The 21653-nt window shown below is 35.7% G+C and overlaps 2 protein-coding genes across 5 annotated transcripts; both read right to left on the reverse strand.

The window, feature by feature from the left end:
* Positions 1 to 1745: 1745 nt before the first annotated feature.
* On the reverse strand, positions 1746 to 11639 carry LOC107676856 (homeobox protein PKNOX1-like). 3 transcript variants are annotated; one of them, XM_016471553.1, is made up of 11 exons: positions 11549 to 11637; positions 9651 to 9763; positions 8694 to 8830; positions 8422 to 8593; positions 6894 to 7064; positions 6701 to 6815; positions 6503 to 6600; positions 6198 to 6326; positions 4695 to 4771; positions 4449 to 4612; positions 1746 to 2752 (listed from the first exon to the last, which is right to left on the reverse strand). In XM_016471553.1, the coding sequence occupies exons 2-11, from the start codon at positions 9699 to 9701 to the stop codon at positions 2547 to 2549; spliced, it is 1320 nt and encodes a 439-aa protein (XP_016327039.1). In that variant the 5' UTR covers positions 9702 to 9763; positions 11549 to 11637; the 3' UTR covers positions 1746 to 2546. The 3 variants fall into 3 exon arrangements, with proteins under 3 accessions (XP_016327039.1, XP_016327037.1, XP_016327038.1); XM_016471551.1 differs by having other exon boundaries at positions 6701 to 7064; positions 11549 to 11639; XM_016471552.1 differs by lacking the exon at positions 11549 to 11637 and adding an exon at positions 10165 to 10189 and having other exon boundaries at positions 6701 to 7064.
* Positions 11640 to 11837: 198 nt separating this feature from the next.
* Positions 11838 to 16839, reverse strand: LOC107676855 (uncharacterized). 2 transcript variants are annotated; one of them, XM_016471549.1, is made up of 7 exons: positions 16544 to 16839; positions 16316 to 16385; positions 14674 to 14776; positions 13165 to 14268; positions 12348 to 12411; positions 12124 to 12248; positions 11853 to 12013 (listed from the first exon to the last, which is right to left on the reverse strand). In XM_016471549.1, exons 2-7 carry the CDS (start codon positions 16352 to 16354, stop codon positions 11982 to 11984), a joined length of 1467 nt encoding a protein of 488 aa, XP_016327035.1. In that variant the 5' UTR covers positions 16355 to 16385; positions 16544 to 16839; the 3' UTR covers positions 11853 to 11981. The 2 variants fall into 2 exon arrangements, with proteins under 2 accessions (XP_016327036.1, XP_016327035.1); XM_016471550.1 differs by lacking the exons at positions 16316 to 16385; positions 16544 to 16839 and adding an exon at positions 14516 to 14617 and having other exon boundaries at positions 11838 to 12013; positions 14705 to 14778.
* Between the last annotated feature and the right edge of the window lie 4814 nt (positions 16840 to 21653).

Genomic DNA, 21653 nt, shown 5'->3' on the forward strand with positions numbered 1-21653 from the left:
ACATGCAATCAACTGTTAAATATTGAAAACATTTGTTTTGTCCACTTTTTAAAAAAACACGTTTTCCTGCAAAAACTCTATGAACTGTCCATAATAAGTCGTAAATGTTTGAGCTGAAGGGGTTTAACATCAATGATGAGTCCCTCTGCCAAAAAATAGCTATACATAAATACAAAGACTTGTTGACGTCCTTCTCTGTTTTACTTTGAGTTTTTGTAATATAATCATTAAAAAGCACATTTTCTTCTCATACAACAATTACAGGCATTGAATTTCACAAACATGATCACAACCTTGCAAATGTATCATTATTGGACGCGGTATCCATGCCGATTGCACAGGAAGTGATATCAGATATGTATGGAAGCTTAGGCTATTTTTTATTTAATTCCACCATGGAATTATAAAAGGAAATTGTGACTCTTTAGTCTTACAATTCTAACTTTAACTATAATTAATAATTAGTTTATATCTCACAATTCAGACTTTTTTCCTCACAATTCTGCTCTTTTTCCTCAGAATTGTGAGAAAAAAGTCTGAATTAAAAGTCTGAATTGTGAGATATAAACTATTTGCTAGGTATAAACTAACTGAAGAATTGCGAGATATAAACTCAGAATTGTAAAACAAACAAACAAAAAAAACACAATTGAGAGATATAAACTTAGAACTGCGATATATAAACTCAGAATTGTGAGAAAAAACGTGAGATATAATCGTGACATAAGCTCACAATTTTGAGAAAAAAATCAGAATCGAGATATAAACTCAGATCTGAGAGACAATAACTCAGAATTGCTAGGTATAAACTCAGAATTGCGCGAAAACAAAAAATCAGAATTGCGAGATATAAACTTAGCATTGCAAGATATAAACTTGCAAATGCAGGATATAAATGGCCATTTCTGAGGGGAAAAAATCTGAGTTGCAAGATATCTCAGAATTGTGAGAAAAAAAATCACAGTTGCGAGATATAAACTCAGAATTGTGAGAAAAAAAATTCTGAATTGCGAGATATAAATGTAGAATTACAAGCAAAAATCTGAATTGCAAGATATATCAGAACTGCGAGAAAAAAATCTGAATCGCGAGATATAAATGTAGAATTACAAGAAAAAAATCTGAATTGCAAGATATACATTTAGAATTACAAGAAAAAATCTGAATTGCAAGATATACATTTAGAATTACAAGAAAAAATCTGAATTGCAAGATATACATTTAGAATTACAAGAAAAAAATCTGAATTGCAAGATATCTCAGAATTACAAGAAAAAAAATCTGAATTGCAAGATATAAATGTAGAATTACAAGAAAAAAATCAGAATTGCGAGATATACATTTAGAATTACAAGAAAAAACAGAATTGTGAGATATAAATGTAGAATTACAAGAAAAATCAGAATTGTCAGATATAAACTCTGAATTGCAAGAAAAAAAATCTGAATTGTGAGATATAAACTCAGAATTGCAAGATATAAACTTGAAAATGCAAGATATAAATGGCCAATTCTGAGGGAAAAAATCTGAATTGCAAGATATTAACTCAGAATTGCAAGAAAAAAAATCTGAATTGCAAGATATAAATTTAGAATTACGAGAAAAAAATCTGAATTGTCAGATATAAACTCTCTGAATTTCAAGATATAAACTCATATAAACTCACAATTCTGAGAAAAATAGTCCGAATCAGAACTGTAAAAATTGTAAGATAAAAAGTCGCAATTACCTTTTAAATGTTGTTTTATCTTGTAGAAGAAATAAGCTTCCATAAATATGAGAGTGTCTCACATTGTGGCATTAGAAATGTAAAAACATAAGGCTTCAGAGTCTATGCCTTCAGCGGATAGTCATTCTTTGTACTTTGTACTAAGTAGTTACCACAATCCCCTCCAAAACAGGGTGAGCACGTTAAAAGTGTTTTTTTGTCTTTTTCATACATAAATACTCCTTACAAAACATAGCAAACCAGAGCAAAACAAACAACTGGAGAAAACAAACAAATTGGCACCGATCACTTGTGACAAGTGTACTATAAAAATAGTTCCTTCTTCTTTCTGGTGCCTGATTAAAGCAAACACAGGCATGCAAGAGACGAAATCTCATCATCATAGCATCCCAGACCATGAGGATAAGTACAACTGAATCATCCAGCATCAACATTTTTTTTTACTTTCCTTCCTTTTAGCTCTTTCAAAATGTGCTTTGAACACTTCCTTTAAGTTTACAGTATCATACAAAAAGTGCACTCGGCTAACTGCGTCGGAAATTATGCGTGCGTTCCGCCGTGAGAGAGACTTGTGCTTGTGTCTTCATTTTGACCTGTGTGTGTGGGTTGTTTCGGTGTGTGTGTGGCTTTAAGCCCGTTCTCTGTACTTCAAATGAGCTGTTTGACAGCTCGGGGATGTTCTGTGATCTTCAACACGTCAGCCGAGGTGTTTGTGTGAATGTCTCTTTCTTCTTAGTGCTCTGATGCGCCTTAAATGTCTCTCTCTATACTAACTGTGTGTGTGTGTGTGTGTGTGTGTGTGAGTCGTTCAATCCTACTACAGCGAGTCGCTGGTCTCCAGGCCCAGCCTGGTCATATCGGAGTGGGAAGGATCATTGTCCTCGCCCTCTTCGTCCTCTTCGTCATCATCATCATCCTCCTCGCTGTGACCTCCCATCAGGACCTGCTGCATGGCCAGCGTTGCTCCATCTGATGAGAGCGTCTGTAGGCCGTCCTCACCCACACCGACTGTTACCGTAGTACCTGAGTATGACAAACAAAATGCTTCGAATCTTCATAAAACTGCTAAACATTGGCAATTAAATTATAGCACTTAATCATTATTTTTGCAAAAACGATTAAAGTCTCATGAGTTATTAATAGTGCTGTCAAACGATTAATCGCAATTAATCGCATCCAAAATGTACGTAATATATTTTTTATGTATATATAAATACACACACATGCATGTATATATTTAAGAAATATATGTTATGTTAATATAATAAATACATTCATATAAACTATAAGTTAAATTAATATAAATATATACATGTATATATTTTCAAAAGATATACTGTATGTGTGTGTATTTATATATACATAATAAATGTACACAATACACACACATATATTATGTAAACAAAAACTTTTATTTTGGATGCAAACTATTTTGGAACTTTTATTTTATTTTGATTATTTATTTTGGATGCGATTAATTGCGATTAATCGTTTGAGAGCACTAGTTATTAATCATCAATTATTAATCAGTTTTAACAAACAAAAACAACATTAATTCAACCTGTCAGAACATTTTTTCTTAGATTGATGTGACGTTTTTCTTGTATTTTACTAGATTCAGTCTCTACAGATCTGGATGTTGTCAATTAAATTAACTTGTTAGCAGCATTACAATAATTTTTTTTTTTTTTTTCAAACTAATAAAAAAAAAGATTATTACCTGAAGATAATTACTAAATTCATGAATTATTAATCCATACACACTGTATCATTAAATATTTATATATGTATATTTTATTAAATTAAAATGTTTTTAACTAAAGCAGCATTACAAATTCAATTATTTTTCAGTTGAATTAAGAATTCAAATCAAATAAAAATAAAATGATTATTCAATTCAAAGATTATACATATCATGAATTATTCTTCCATAAATGTCATAACATATTTATGTATTCAATTAAAAATGAATTAACCAGATAACAGAATAAGAATTAAAATAATTTATAGTTAAACAGGAAATTATATTAAATTAAGACATAAAATGTTTATTACATTAAAATAATTACAAAAATCATAAATTATGCATCCATAAATACCATTTCATTTTTTAAATATTATTTTATATATATATATATTTTTTTTCCTGCTTATTTCTACATGTGGTCACACCACATGACTTTTGGCAGACAAATTGTTTTGTTTAAAATATTATTTTACTACTACTAATGTTATTTTGGTTATTATTAATAATAACCAAATAAAGAAATATTCAAGAATTTCGGTTGTTTAATAAAAAGTATTTTTTCTTCATTATGATGTCAGAACAATTGACATGACATGTTTTATTTTATACCCTCCAACAAGATCAAAATTTATTTTACTTAAATTAAAAATATACTAATCATAAAAGAGGTGTATTCAAGTCATTCTATGTCTGAATTGCTTTTTAATGTATTTTTGAATAATTGACTAGAAAATTGACCCATGTAATCAGTCAGGTCTGCTTTGATAAGCATTAGATTATCAGAGCAACCATACAGCAATGTGCTATAAACCACTCAGAACACCACAGAAACCACACAGCAATGCCCTGGCAACCATCCTATCAACAGTTGGGAGTTTTGCACACCCCTTCTATATCTTAAAATGTACCACTGCGCCTCAAACTAAACTCATATTCTGTGTTGCTTAATCTACGATGTCTCATGGGCCGTACCGTCTTCCATGGTGACCTGTTGCTGGGACACAGAGGAGGCGAGGGAGTTGGGCCAGAAGCGTTGTAGGGGGCGCGTTTGGGGCGTCTTCTTTTTGCTCTTGGGTGTGTCCGAGGAGCTGGCGTCCAGCATGGGCTGAAGGATCCGTCGGCGTGCGTTAATAAACCTGAAGACATCGAGTCAGTCAGAGGCGATCCAGACGACTACACTGACCTGCATACAGTATGTATCAACGTCTGATAACTAACCAGTTGTTAACCTGCAGCAGGGTGAGGTTGGTCTGCAGGGCGATCTGTTTCTTCTCATCTTCTGTAGGGTAAGGGTGCTGGGGGGGGGGACAGAAATAATTCTCTCTATTGGTTAGTGTCTCTATCTTTGAACTCTCTATATGTTAACTTTGTCTTTCTCCGCTTCATTAGAACAATGTGTCTCTGTGGGCCGCCCGTCTAAACAGACGCCTGATAGAAAACCTCCCCGCAGGGCTCTTCAGTGATCAGCGCTCTCTCCAGACGCTTAGTCACATGAGCAGCTGGTATTTGTGAGAGTGAAAGCAAACATGTGTGCCATCAACACCTACCAGCTCACTTAATTCATCTATACATTTCTATACATTTCTATTTTAATTTCTTAATTCATCTATACATCAATTCAAGCTGTCAGAACGTTTTCCTCACAGTAGCTCTGTGGTCTGATAAGAAGTTTTCATTATATTTCAGCAGTTTCAATTAACAGCACTACAACTAAAATGGTTTTCAATTAAATTAAGATATTAAATAAAGATTATTCAATTATTTACAAAGAACAAAAGTTTTTACATTTTAAAAAATCTTGATCTTTTTTGCATCATAGGAAAGTTTTGTTTAATATGGACTGCTGGTTAAAAGTTTGGGGTCAGTAATTTTTTTTCCTGAAAAATATTAATACTTAATGACCAAAAGTGACAAGCATTTACAATGTTTTTTTTTTTTTTTTTTTAATAAATGCTTTGATGTTATTTTTTTTTTTACTTAATTCTTCAAAGAATCCTGAAAATTTTTTTCCACAACTGTTTTCAACAATAATGAAACGTTCTTGAACAGTAAATCAGCATATTAGAATGATTTCTGAAGGATCATGTGACACTGAAGACTGGAGTAATGATGCTGAAAATTCAGCTTTACATCACAGGAATAAATTACATTTTACAATATATTCAAATAGAAAACAGGTGTTTTAATTTGTAATAACATTTAACAATTTTACCGTTTTTACTGTATTTTCTATTAAATAAATACCACCTTAGTGCGCATAAGAGCCGTCTTTCAAAAACATAAAAAAATCTTAGCAACCCGAAACTTAAATAGTAATGTACATCCATTATACCTACTTAGGAACATTTTTATTATTTACTATTATAATAATTATTAATAAAATATAATAATTATTATTTTTATTATTACTGATAACAGCAGACAATCATTTTATGACTTTACCACAAAATATTCCTATTATACATTACTTTTACTACCCCAATCCAGGTGACTGTCAATTTATCCACTACATTTGAGATATTGGCTGTACTGTATTTTTCACTGAAGTGAACATGAAATGCTGTTTGTAACTAATTTTTTTTTTTTTAAATGTAAGGCGATAAAGCTGGGGTTAAAAGAATAAGAGGGCTCTGAGACTTGGTGTGAATAGTGAAAAATCGTTTGTGATCAAACACTCTTTCTGTGAACACTATAAAACAGTGAAGGACAGAAAAAACTTACACCGATGTGCTGGAAGAGCCAAGAACGCATGACATTGGTGGCGTGTTTGGGAAGGATGCCTCTCTTGGCCTTAGACGAATTGTCCTCCTGACTGAAAAAGTTTAGATCCTGGTTCAACTGCAGCTGAAGCTGTGGGAAATACAGACGTGGCTGTCAGGAGTGTGTGCGTGTGTGTGTGTGTGTATATGTGTGTGCTAATGCCATTCGTATTGTAATAGATTATGAAGATGTGCTGCTGACAATCAGCACACCAGAAAAACTCTGAATGCTGCATGAAATGAGCGTGTTTGTTGACGGCGTCTCACCTGTGAGTTCTGGATGCGTATTGTTCCAGGTGACAGAGTCTGTGTGACCACCTGCCCCTGTGGAGTAACAACTGTAACAGGCTGATACACTGTACCACCTGGGTTAAAACAAACACGCTCACACAGTCAATATACGACGAAATGAGAGAACGAGGAAGAAAACCGAATCAGAGAGCAGGAGTAAAACAATCAACAAACCTGTTAGCACCTGTGTGGGGTTTACGGCTGTGACGGTAACGTTGCCTTGCTGTAAAGCCGACGCTGGCACTACAATACCGTGGGGACTCAAGGCTCCAGAGAACGAGGTCGGCGGCTGTGAGGAGAACATGTGCAGAGCGGTTATTTCCTGAGTGGAGATGGAGACAGATTTCGACAGTGTTTTTGAGCGTACCTGTGTCTGTGTTGGGGAGTACGGGCTTCCTGGCTCTCCACTGAGCAGCGTCTCGCTGTTCATCTTGGTCTTGAGGCAGGCGATGTAGCGGCTGCAGAAATCTTTACACAGGTCATTCACCTTCTCCAGCTCCAGCAGGTGAATCCGTAACACCTGGATGGCCTTCACCATCTGTTCGATTAGAAAGCACAGTACAGTCATCAGAAGATCAACTGAACTTAATGAACTGTTAGAGGTCTGCATGGGCATTAAAATGAACCCTGAATCCAGCCCACTGTATGACACCCTAAAACCAAACCTTTCACTTCCTCACCAATCATGTAGACTGAGATGGACGCTCAAATGCATGTGTTAAAATTAAAATATTTATTATTATAATGTTTTAGATCCTCATGTTGGGTAGTTGATTAGGCAGCAACCTAACGCTGCTTCACCAGTTATGGCCAATAAAATAAGGGTAATAAGCACTAAAAACTAAAACTAGTTCTTTTAGATGCTATAAAGTGAATTTAAACATCACAATACTATAATGTAAAGCATAAAAATAGAAGTTCATTTTGAGATTTGCTAAAGATTTCATTATTTCAATTATTGGTGTTTTTAAAGATTAACAAAGTGAGTGTTAGATGATGGCAAAGTTAATCAAAATTTAAAAATTAGCATGCACAATTAAATATCCGTATCAACTGATGCCGATTACATCTTTAATATTGACTGATATATATATCATGACTGTTATATATCATGCATTACTGAATGTACACTGCTGATCAAAAGTTTGGGGTCAGAATTTTTTATTTGTATTTTTTAAATTAAGAGTTATATTCAGCAAGGATGCATTATATTGAACAAAGGTGACAGTAAAGACATTTATAATGTTACGGCAGGTACATTTATAAAAGATTCCTTTTTCAAATAAATTGTTTAATTAAATTACATAAATTATTACTTATTAGGTTATTACATTAAAATAAATTATTAACAAAGAACAAAGTTTTTATATTAAACAAATCTTCTTTGTGTTTAATATACACTACTATACAAAAGCTTGGGCTCAGTAAAATTATTTTATTTCTGAAATAAATGAATAATTTCAGAAAGGATACATTAAATTGGCCAGACTTTTTTTTTTTTTGTTAAAAGTATTTCTGTTTTTAAATAGATGCTGTAATTCTATTCATCAAAGAATTCTGAAAAAATGTATCATGCATACAAAAGTATTAAGCAGCGACCGTTTTGAACATTGATAATAATAAATGTTTCTTGAGCAGCAAATCAGCATATCAGAATGATTTCTGAAGAATCATGTGACACTGAAGACTGGAGTAATGATGCTGGAAATTCAGCTTTGCATCACAGGAATACATTTCAATATATATTAAATAGAAAAAAAGTTATTTACATTGTGTTATTCGATCAAAAATGCAGCCTTCGTCAGCATTCTTTTATAAAGATTTTTTTTTTTATTTACAATTTTTTTAACAGTAGTGTAAACACCAAAAACTTCAGTTTAACGGGCGATTCTTACCAGATTGTCCAAATCGGGGTCCTCACTGAAGAAAGCCTTGCCTTCTTTCTCCTGGTTTCGCACAAAGTTCTCGATATCCACATCGAAGCTGGCCGAGGTCACGCACTCCGAGCTCTGAGTGGATTGCTCGCATTTCTCAAAGAGCAGCGCCAGCAGGGGGAACAAGGGGTGTCTGACAGTCAACAAACACATCATTTACACATCAAACCAAAAATGCACAGTCAACTGCGCTTTTTCAGAAACACGTCACAAGAACAAAGAAAAGAAGCTACCTGTAAATGGCCGTCTTGTCAACCTCCATAGGAGTTTGTGGCTCAGACGGTGCTGAGCTGCTCTCCTCTTCCTCTCTCTCCTCCTCTTCCTCCAACCTCTCCTCCACTTGTCCCGCCGTCTGCTCTCCCACTTGCATCTGCACGGGGCACAGAGGGGCAGAGAATGAAGATGTGTGAGGTATGTGGAAGTTAGCAGTGTCAGCTGGTATGTCTGCGGGCGGTAACATCCGTGTGTGGGCCGCTCTGAGAAACACAGCCTCTCTGTCACAGACCCTAAGGGCTGACATGGGGTTTCAAAGCATGTAACAAAACCTATTTTTTTTACAAAGGGGCTTCTCTCTCAGTCCTTAGACTACTCTATCTTTTTCTGTCAGATTTAGAAAGCTTTCACAGATTTAACAGTGGTTTTTCACATTAGTTTCAGACTATTTAGCAGAAAAACAGTGTACATACAGAGATACCAGCACATTGAGTGACTCAACATGCAAGATATGCAGATGTCTTGTGTAATAATCTATTTGGACATCAAAATATATACAGTAAGCTAAGAACCCACAGTTCTTTTGGTTTCTTTTCTCATTCATACAGTTTTTTTCTTTGTACTTTATAGTTGGGACAGGCCCACATGATTGAGTGCATGTGACGGAGCGCAACAATAGTGTTGATTGAAAAAGGGGAAATGTTAAAAATATTTCACGACTGCTGGAAAATCTCGGGTTAGTCTCGAGTCTCTCTATCTCTCCATCCGATGCCGCAGAGATCAAACTTCCCAGAATTCACAAGACATCAATCTCAGATTGTGAGCTGTCATACTTGCATGTTTATAAAGCGTTTATTGAATTTTTATTGCAATATAAAGATGATTAATGCTTTATTTAAAAGGGCAATTAAACACACTCATGCAAAACAAAAACGGTACTCCATTGGCTGTATGAAGAGCTCTTTGGCAACACAAACCTGCTCAGCCTCTTGGTAATCCTCCATGGACACCGATGGGGATGTCATCATAGTTACTGTTGCTGTGGACAACGCTTGGGCATTCTATAAAGCTGATCTTCAGCTCCACTAAACTGACGCAGTCACAAAAAAGACAAAGATTTGTGAAAAACGGCAAAACAGCTGCAAATCTTTACCAGAAAAAGAATATATAAATACATACACACACATACAGTGGGTACGGAAAGTATTCAGACCCCCTTCAATTTTTCACTCTTTGTTATATTGCAGAATATTAATCTTACAAAACTTTTCCACTGGTCCACATTTGCACATTCTGCACAAATGTACAGTTATATATATATATATATCTTTTTATTTTCATATATATATATATATGAAAATAAAGAGATATAACTGTGTCTATATGCATGTATGTGTGTTAAATATATATATATATATATATATATATATATTTCTGCTCATTTCATAACTTCATAACTAACTCTCTTTACTTTTCTCTTTTTACTCTTACCTTAAAATGTTTAACTTGTTGTTGTTATTACTATTATTAATTGTATTTTTACAGTACACCAAGACAAATTCCTTGAACATGTATACATGTACTTGGCAATACAGGTGATTCTGATTCTTTATATTCAGTGTATAAGGGCCATATAGTGCTTTATTGACATTAAAATATAGGTCAGGCCAATTAATCAATATTTAAAACTACTTGTCAAAATTATTTTTTTGTATTTGGACGTTATAACCAGCATATAACCGTGCACACTTATGCAAATATCGGTAGTTTCAGCCATACCTAACTGAATAATTAACATTTTGTTTCAGTTTTTTATTAAATTATTATAGTAAATAGTTTTTAAAATAACTGTTTAATTCCACATTTCATATATATAAAAATCAACATTATACATGTAATGAATCACCTTGCTCTATAAACACCTGTATCGTTTAAAAACGCAAATCAGTTTTTATTGTATTTTCTTCTCAAAATCAAAACTTTGTACTTTACATGTAAGTGAGAAAACGATGTATAAAGTCTTGTTTGATTTGATGCATTACATTCATTTGCTTCTAAATGAACTTGTACGCTAAACGGGATAAACATCTGCAGTGCTCTCTGCGAACACAAAGTCGCGATATAAATATTAACCTCGCTAAATATCTCCGTGATGTATCTGCACTGCAACACGGCTTCAATGAGTGATTCGCTTTGAATGGGCTTAGAACAACTGGAAAGATCTACTTTTAAACACATAATCGATTTGCTTGTCAACGTTCCCGGAATCAGTGTTTTCTTGTAATGTGGTTTTATATCTTCGTCGTGGTTTCTTTCTTTCTTCAGCCACAGATGCCTGAGTGTATCTCATCCTCTCTATTACTGTAGGCGCCATGTTTGTTCGGAGTCTCTATTCAAACCCATTGCTTATATGTTCAAATCTATATAGCGTTTTACTCGAAACGCTAGACACCCATGAGAACCGCGGGCGAAATTAATATTAAATTATACTGCATAACCTGCGTCATAATGCAAAAACACTAACCGCCTGGACTTTTCGCTCACTTATTAAAAACATCGTCTCTGTCTCTTTAAATATAATAAAAAGGCTGCCCATAATCGCCTATCAATCAATCTAAGGGACGTCGGGCTATCCCTCCCCACCAGTGCCGCCGCCATTCGCACTTCTACAAAGGATCATAAAAAAAGAGCTGGGCCTTGACTGCGAGTCGAGCCAGAAAATCACCCCCGAAACCGCCGTCCAAACATCCGATTTCAGCCCAAAACCATCCAGACCGCGCGCCTCCCACGGAAGCGCCGAGTGCATTTTTAGCGCGCGGCCCAGATCGCTTGATTGACAGGGAGTCGGAAAAGAAGCTTTTGAGTGACAGCTTACCTTAGTGCCAATCTTCGTCACAATGACAAGCGGCTGCAGCAATCGGGACCCGCTGCTCTTCCATGTCGTCACAGCGTAACGGCACGCAGGCAACTTTGCTCATTAATATTTATGAGGTGGGAGGAGACATTACGGTATTGTGAAAAGCGCTCGCCCCCTGAGACTTCTGTCTGTGGGGGCAATGTTGCATGCATATTATTACAAAAGAGATTTTGCATGGTGCTCGGACGTCTTAAATGGTCATCCAGAGCGTTAAATAAAATAAAATAAATCAATAAAGCACAGTGTGAAAATGTTAACGTTCCAGCTACTTTATGTTTTGCTTTCCCTTTCTTGTTTTTTTTCCTGTAACCGCAAATAATTTAGCGATTTATAAACTGACGTAGGCTAATTCAAATATTAGTATCATAAACGGCATGCTTCTGTGAGCTTTTCATTTTGAGCTGCGTTCATTCAGTTCAGGCTCTGAAAAAAAAGATGAAAAAAAAAAGTTAATCTGAACTTTCATAATCATTCTAAATGCGCAACAAAAATGGGGTAACTCAAACAGAGCAAAGGCAAAAATATATACTCACCAGAGAACTTAAATTCTGGGAACTCGGTTAAGTCTCCACTCCCATAGAGTCTCTGGAGTTTGTTTAGTTCTTCACTAAAAGCTTTCTCATATTCTGGTCCAGCATCTACAGGGCCACCAGAGGCTCTATGGACAACACTGAGTGTTATTAAGAATATGTGAGAAGTTTGATATATATTGGAATGCATGGAATTTTTACTGTTATTTGATTTATGTAGTATATACTGGCTCTTTGTGGAGTATTCCCTTATCTTGTCGAGAAAGAGTTTCTGTATCGGATCCAGTTGTGCTACAGATGTGAGAGAAATCCCTGTTAGTTGTTACACATAAATATGCAGTAATTCTAAAATGTCAATATTAGCCAGAATGCTTTCACTATGTGCTTTGATAATACAATTCAGATTAGAATTCTACTGCACTGCATGTTTAAATAAAAAATATTTATAGGCCTACCTTCCAATTAATTATAACTTATCCCAATAAAAGTATTTGCATTATGAAAAGCAAACAGGCAAAAAGAAAAAAAAGATCCATAATAAAGGATGTCAAGAGACAGGCATGTCCACCCTCTTGTGGTAAAGATCAGAATAGCTCAAAAGAAACCCACAGAGCAAACTGTGCTAACATCCCAACTGAGTAAAAACAGAATGCAAAAGAATTCTAGTTCTAAACTATGTAATGAACTTTAGTATTTTCTGCAAAAATAAATACATTTAAAAAAAATTAGATATGCAGCAAACATGACAAGAAACAACCATAAACAAAAATGATGAGTCTGTCGCACTATAAAAACTTAAATGCAAAGTAATTATGCAAGTAAATGTATTTCAACAATGAATTGCATAAAATTATGCATTTCTGAAAATTGCATAGAGTTTGTGAATTTTAACTTTATGATAATATATAACATTTGCAATATCTTGGAGTCATTTCCCACAAATAACTGTCAACAAAAAATTGGGAGGGTGCATAAACAACAACAAAATATTCCTATTTTTGTAAGATTTATGTAGGTATTGAAAGCAGGAAGCGTGAAACGTACCCTCAGTTAACTCTTCAGTTGCCTCTGTCTGATCCTCTTCCTCTAAAACCTCAGTTTGCACTAGAATTGGGTCCGTTAGATTGATAGATCTTTGAGCATCGCCAGACATTTCTGACATAGCATCTACAGCTTTACTTAGAGAGGCAGATGTGGTCTCAACAACAGGAAGATGCTCAGTTGATTGAGGTGAAGAGACTTCTGGGATGGTGCTAGAGACCTGAATGGCTTCTTCACGACAAACTTCTCGAAGGGTTGGAACTTCATCAGAGGCAACAGCCACAGCTTCAGCACTGGAAATATCTGGTATGGAGTTAGCTGTGCCATCTGTAAAAGACACAAGTGCCTGAGTGATGATCTCTTGGCCAGATGATGGTTTGTCTGCTTTGACATTTGAAGACCAAGTGGGAGCTAGAAAGCCTTGAACTTGAGTGGATTGAGGCTGTGAGGAGTCCTGTGATTGTGCTACGTTTACCAAAGTTGATGCATTGGTTACTGCAACCACTCCTGAAACATCAGAAAACTCCTGTAGATGACCGTTCTCATGCGCAGATGAAGCTTCAGGAGATGCCATCACTTTGGAAGGCCCCATAACATCAGGCATGTAAACTGTTCCATCGCTAGTTTCTCCTGCATGTTTTTCAGAGGCAGAAGCAACATCCTCAGAAGATGGAATGGCTTCTGAGGGGTTTGTTGAAGACGGCTCAGAAACTTGACTGATATTTGTATTCATCTCTCCTTGAGCTGAAGCCTCTTGTGGTGCATTAATTGTGGGTGATTCAGCCGACTCAACAGCTTGGGATGCTGCATATTTTGTATTCAACATTTCAGTGTATGCCTTATTATGCAGACTTGCTGTATAACCATCCACAGCATCTTTTGTTGGAAGGGTGCTGGTAGAAGTTTGAACTTTTGCATTTGAAATAATAATTTCTTTGGCATCACTCTGGTCCTTCAATTTATGTGGTGTAGCAGTGGGTTTGGTTGGACTAGTAGCAGCTTTCAATGCAGAAGCAGTGATCACTGATTGTTTCTTCTCTTTGGTCTCCTTGGCCTTTTGCTGCAGTAATTTGGCAATATCGATTATAGTTTTTGGTTTCGCTTTCTCTAGGGTAAAGACAACATTATATTAATGCACATAACAAAAGCAAGAAGCAAAATCACTCAAATAACTTGCTGAAGAGTAATGCAGAATAAGCCTTTTAAATTCTGTGCACAAACCAAGTCAACATGAAAACATTTAAATAAAGTTACCAAAAGGGGGATTTTGCCATGCTGCAACAGAAGAACATTTTTGGTTTCCCAAAGAACCTTTCACTTAAACTATGAAGAACATTTTAATAATCTGAATAACCTTTTGTGGAATGGAAAAGTTCCAGGGATGTTGAAGGTTCTACATGGAATCGTAGATGATGCCAAAAAGGAACCTTCATTTTAAAGAGGTGCCTCAATATTCCTAAAATAAGACACCACACAACAAAAAGTCAAAGTGCAATAAAAATCATAACTTACTTATACTTGTATATCTGATAGGCTTCTTTACATTATTGGCTTTGGTGCAGAGTGGTGTCAATGGAGGAACGTTCTTTCGAATCCAACTATCCAACCAAAGGAACTGAATTAAAGACACACAAAGTCATTTAATTTAAATTCACAGCTTCAAGCAATACTACCCTGCCATTTTTACATTAGCTGACATCTGAACAAGACATTTGTAAAGAATTGGACAAAGCTGTACATATTCTTGTAATAAGAGGGCCAGTTCAAGAGGTTTCTGCACTTTCCATGAATTTGAGACTTTTGGTTACATAAAAAAAAATAAAAATTACAAAAATAACATACTACTTATTACTAATTTACTTTTGGCACCTATCAAAATGATGGGTGTCAACACATTAAAAAAAAAAAAATTAATTTGTGGTACACAGACAAACAAAATATATACACAAATAAACAAACAAATCAATCAACTTTTTGTTCAAAATGTACATCGTTTTCTACAATGGATGACATTGCAATTCAATAGATATTATTCCAGTCCAGACCACTAAGGTGAGAGGGAGGGCTCATGCTGTAATTTTTCATGCTAGGTTAATTTCATATTAGACAATAGTTTATGAAAACCATTTAAAGGGGTCATATGATGCAATTTCAATTGTTCCTTTCTCTTTGGAGTGTTACAAGCTCTTGGGGCATAAAGAAGATCTGTAAAGTTGCAAAGACTAAAGTCTCAAATCCAAAGAGATATTCTTTATAAAAGTTAAGAGTCAACCACGCCTACCTAAAACGGCTCGTTCTAACACACCCCCACATACCTACGTCGCTCTGTGGGAAGATTTGCATAACGCCGCCCAAATGTTCACGCAAAGAAAGAAGGCATAACTTTTATTCTCGCTGTAGTATTGTTGTTGCCGCCGCCGCCATGTCGTGAAGGCGCTGTGTGTTTCGTTGTGAAAGCAAAAAGGTTGGCCTTCCAAAAGAGGACGATATCCGCTTCGTCATGCCTGGAGCTGATCCGTGCTGGTCGCTGAGGAAATACATCAACTTTGCGCTGTGGATCGCCGGATCAGCTTTTAACCGTGGACAAAGCGGAGTCCAGCCCGCCTCAGCTCACTCTAACTGTTTCCTGATCCTGGTAGAGTAAACTACAATGCTGGCTTTTCTGACTCACAGACTGTAAGTACAATTTGCCACTGACGATTCAAACGCGAGTTTTAAGCAGTGTAGAGTAGCGCTTGTTGTTTGTAATTATGTCCCCACTGGATGCAACAAATGCCTCGTTTATAATGGGTTTTAATGTTATGGTAAGGAGAGTAACATTTCCGTCACACGCTTGAGGTATTCGGCCAATCACAACGCACTGGATAGCTGGCCAATCAGAGCACACCTCGCTCTTCAGACCGATGAGCTTTGTAATTGACGCGTTTCAGAAAGGCGGGGCATAGAGGAGAAACAATAATGTACAGTATGTGGAAAATAATGTGTTTTTGAACCTTAAACCGCATAAACACATTTCATTACACCAAATACACAAAATAATGTTCTTTTTAGCAACATCATATGACCCCTTTAATTCGTCGGTAAGCAAATCCTGGAATTTCCTTTTTTTTTATTGAATTAGCTTTCAACTTGAGTGACAGTCGTGAACATGTACCTTCAAAACCCTCAGTCGCCGGATCCTCTGGAAGGACATTATCGCAAAAACATCCCACAGAAGTCGCTGGCTTTATGATGGAAGAGTAACACAGTTACTTAAGGAGGACATGCGGAACGTGCAGAACAAAAATACTCGAGTTTACTCTCACCAAAAACAAGATGCAACATTCGTACACAATATTCGTGACAATATATAAAGCCTTGTGTTAATCCAGAGTGTTTTTACCGTTAGCGTTGCTCTCTTTCGACTCGTCGACCGTGTGTTTTTCAGACACCGCTTGTTTACGTCCACCGCAAATCAGGACATGCCGTTCAATGGTCGTTAAAATTGGATTCACCGGTTCTCATTTAACAACCTCTATAGACGATAAAAGCAGGATTACTGTGCAATAAGGAGAAAACATACACAAGGATAATTCGTTTTTTTTGTTTATTGTTCCGTGAAGCTTAAAGACGTTGCGTAATCGCACTGACACGCCCCCTGTCCATAGTATGTCTTTTTCTCTATTCTCAGTTCTCACAATGTGAAAAAATAAAATAACCATTAGAAAAAGGTAAAATACGTTGATAAATGGGCTGACGTGAAGACCGTGGCACTCTTTTGACAAAACATATTCGTTTTGACAGCATAATTAATTGAGGAAACTGCTTGCAAAGAAAAAATACTACTTTGCATTACATCTTGGTCCAATTGAGTTTTATTTGCAACATTAAGACAACACACTGCTTCTACATTGATAACAATACGCTGTCATCAACATATTTACTTCTCAGTTTGTAATATATTATACTCCATTTAAAGTTTTAAACATAGACACATATATTACTGTTCAATCAATGGGGCTTTGCTCATTAAAAAACTAATGAAGGTATGGGCAAATCTTCTGGTCTGAAATGTACAGTGTGCGTGATAAGAGATGAGGGAAGGAGAGAAAGAGAAGAGGGGACAAAAGAGCGGAAAAAAGAAAAGAGGTGTGACCACGACCCCTTGCATTGTCTGGAATATTCTTTGAGATGAGGTTTGAGGAAAGTGACCCGGCAGAAAGCATTCAAAGCACCAAGAATCACTCTTTCTCACACACACACACACACACACACACACACACACACCAAGTGGAATAACTTGCTGGCGCCACAATAGCGGTTTTCCTTGATCACTCTGGCATCTCACTAGCACAGCAGTGGAATATTAATGTGTATATTGCATCTAGACAGGAAAACACACAATTTTAACGAAACTCATCCCCCGCTACAGTCCAAAAGAAAACGGCACCTTTCTCAGGCTCAGTAGTGTGATAACTGAGGGCAAATTAATAAGACCGACACAAATTCAACATATTTCATCATCTATGTAAAAACAGTGGGCTCTTTCTATGACATATCTGAAGAACTGAAGACATTTGCTTGATCCCTTTTGCTCACTGGTTCATTGTTTCAACATCGTTTCTACATGCTGCAACTTGCCAAACCTTTAACACTACAAACCATCTTGCTATTTTTCTGCAAATAAACAACAAAAAAGTATGAACTCTGACATCTCTTATTTTTACAAATATGACATAACTACAGTGTTGATCGCTAATGCCTAACAACAGCACAAGAATAACAAACAAAAACATAACATACATAAATCAAAAACAAACTGTGAACTTATTAGTAATGCAGTATCAAACTTAAATATAGTACTATATATTAAATAGTTTACTTTGTGATGTACCACAATAAAACTAAGAACATCAGGGGAACTGAAGAACATCGATTTGTTTTGGGGGGCCTTTTAGGGACATCTGACAAATATATGTTTTTTTTTTTTTTATTAATTATTTGATTTTATATTTTGCTGGGAAATGCTTCAGCTATGATATTTCAATTGGCCTCTGAGATGTGTCCCATTCTCAATAACATAAAAATAAATAAAAGCTACATAACAAAAAACGCTGAAAAACAAATATAACAATTTCCCTCCCATAATTCATTTTGTTTATATTATAATAGTCTTTCCATGGAGCATTTGTGTCCGTATCTTTTCGAGACTTGCTGAAAATTTCCCTGAACATGCTCGCGTTTAATGAACCCTCAAAAAAAAACTAAAAAAACATCTCGACTACATTCAGTCGTTGAACGGTCACCAAATATCTTTCAGTAAAAACGGAAAAGAAATAAATGAGTCGGTTGACACTAGTGAGGTCTGCCAGCAAAACCTGGTTTTAGTTTTTAGTGTTAATGACTGAAATTATGGAATAAAATGCTGAACATCCAGTAAGACTATTAGGGTGAATCTCACAAAAACATGTCCAGGTCACACCAAAATACTAGTATTTTGCATTAAAATATGACCTATTTCAGGACCATTATATTTTATGATTCTCATTACTGTAATCGAACAATTTTTTAAATTACGATTTTTAAAAAAAGTAAACCTGCATAAATTAAAAGCAGTACAACAAATATTACCAACATGTATAAATACGCAACAATTTAAATAATATATCAGCATTTTTTCACATTACAGTTATGCGAATTATATATATTTTTTGAATTATGCAAATAAGGTTTCATGAGATTCACCCATAATGACGGATTTCACTGGAATGGCACATCATTTAGAACGTGTAATCATTCTAGAATGATTCTGTGTATTCTAGAATGAATGGCACTTTCATTCTAGAATACACAAATGGCACTACTGCTCCCGGGTCATTAGAGTGTTAAATACAACTACTGTATGTTTGACTCTTTAAGACTTACACAGCATCCTGAGACATCCTTCACATCATTAGGGAACTGAAAGGTTCCCTCTACAGTACATCCTTCATTTTCACTCACACACTTGTCTTCAAAAGGTATCAAGGACAATAAAAATCCAATCGGGATCACTGATTAAGACTGTTACAGCATTTTGCAGACTCACAAACGCTTGTGCAAATACACACATTCACACTCTGGGATTCATGATGGTGGGTGGAGGGCTGGTGGGCTTTCACCACGGAGGAGTAGCAGATTTGGATTCTGGGGATCAAAAGGTCAGGCCAAACAACGTGGGTCAGGGTTCATCAAAGAGCTGAAGGTCCAGTCGCACCACAATCTCTCCCGTAGGGACTTCGTGTAAAAGCAGTCGCTTGGTGATGGGCCCCTTAGAGCCCTGGTCCTTCTTGATGTCGGCCAGCCGAATCTCTGTCCTGCCCAAGAAATCTACAAAGATGAAGAGAGAGAAAGAAAAACTTTAAGTGGTTATGATTATAAATTCAACAGAACCTTTCAACAGAGTCTGTAAGATTTTTTTAAAGGTTTTCGAAAAAAGTCTCTTATGCTCATCAAGGCTGCATTTATTTGATCAAAAATACAGTATAAACAGTAATATTCTGAAATATTTTTACAATTTAAAATAACAGTTTTCCATTGGGGAAGTCGTGGCCTAATGGTTAGAGAGTCGGACTCGTAACCCAAAGGTTGTGGGTTCGAGTCTCGTACCGGCAGGGATTGTAGGTGGGGGGAGTGAATGTACAGCGCTCTCTCCCACCTTCAATACCACGACTGAGGTGCCCTTGAGAAAGGCACCGAACCCCCAACTGCTCCCCGGGCGCCGCAGCAAAAAATGGCTGCCCACTGCTCCGGGTGTGTGTTCACGGTGTGTGTATGTTCACTGCTGTGTGTGTGCACTTTGGATGGGATAAATGCAGAGCACTAATTCCGAGTATGGGTCACCATACTTGGCCACATGTCACGTCACTCACTCATTATAATCAGTTTTAAAATGTAATTTATTCCTGTAATGGCAAAGCTGAATGTTCAGCAGCCATTACTCCAGTCTTCAGCTGTTGCATGATTCTTCAGAAATTATTCTGTTCTGCTTGATATTTTATGTAAACCTACAAATATTTTTTTTCAAGATTCTTTGATTAATAAAAAGTAAATAAAAATTGAAAAATTTCCTCTACAGCTCCAGATCAGGTTTGGATTCATCACATTTTCTCATGAAAGAGCAGTTCCCCTTGAATTCTTTAACAAACATTTTATTCGTTTATGCAATGTGTTTAGGGATTCGGTTTTATTATGGGGTTCTGTACCCACACTGAGAACAATGATTGGAGGGGGTCAATTTACAGTTCACTCTGTAGCAAGTTCATTCCACATTTTTTAGGTAAACCCATCATTAATCATTACATTTAGAATGGCAAACACAAGCAGATATTCATTTGTGCATATTCATCTTGTTTCTATTATGCTTCATTCTGTCTCTATCAATCATTTATCTTTTAAAGGCCCCTGGCATTTCATGTGTCAAGAATTCACTGGAAGCTGAGGCAAAGACATTACACATATGCTAATTGCCATTGTTTGGATGTGTATTTGCTTCCCTCTTTTTCTTTTATGTATACATAAAAGTTTGAATGTATACAGCATCATGCTAAACCTTTGAGATTTCAAAGATAATGCATAATTCACAGTGAAGTGCTGTTCTTTTGCATGATACATTGATTGGGTGAGGTTTCTGTTATCTCTTACATGACATATGGGATCATGGTGGAGGTTCTCTGTGTACTGAAGTGTCTCATTACAGTCTGCCATCACACAATGACTAGAATTAGAGACTATTAGGCGATTTATAGCTGATATATTGTAGTGTGAGATTTTAGCATAACATGTAGGTAGTATTAAAACTAATATAATATTAAAATGGTATAATATAATATAATAATTGATATCATATTTTTGTGGGGCAGATCATTAATAATGTGTAGAAGTGTGTGTATATTTTCAACTGAATTTATTTTTACTACAGTGTATCTAAATTCAGAGATGTGGCACAATTAACCTATTAACGTACATATTGTAACAATACTGTATGTGTATGTATACAGTGTTAGTAAGTTAACTGTACTATATACTGTACACTAAAAGTTTGGGTCAGTAAGATTGGGTCAGTACTTTTGATCAGCAAGGATACATTGATCAGTGACAGTAAAAAAAATTCTGTTTATCAAAGAAACATTATTTTTTCAAAGAATCTAAAAATGGTTTGATAATAATAAGAAATAATTATTGAGCAGCAAATCAGTATATTAGAGTGATTTCTGAAGGATCATGAGACCGCACATGAATAATCATCATCACAGGAATAAATTACATTTTAAATATATTCAAATAGAAAACAGTTATTTTAAACTGTAATAATATTTGACATTATTACTCTTTTGCAGTATTTTAATCAAATAAATAAAACACTTCTTTCAAAAACATTAGAAAATCTTAGTAAACTGTAGTGTATGTGTTATATGTGACCCTGGACCACAAAACCAGTCTTAAGTCGCTGGGGTATATTTGTAGCAATAGCC

Source organism: Sinocyclocheilus anshuiensis, unplaced genomic scaffold, assembly GCF_001515605.1.
Source record: "Sinocyclocheilus anshuiensis isolate Anshui unplaced genomic scaffold, SAMN03320099.WGS_v1.1 scaffold2166, whole genome shotgun sequence".
NCBI lineage: Eukaryota > Metazoa > Chordata > Actinopteri > Cypriniformes > Cyprinidae > Sinocyclocheilus > Sinocyclocheilus anshuiensis.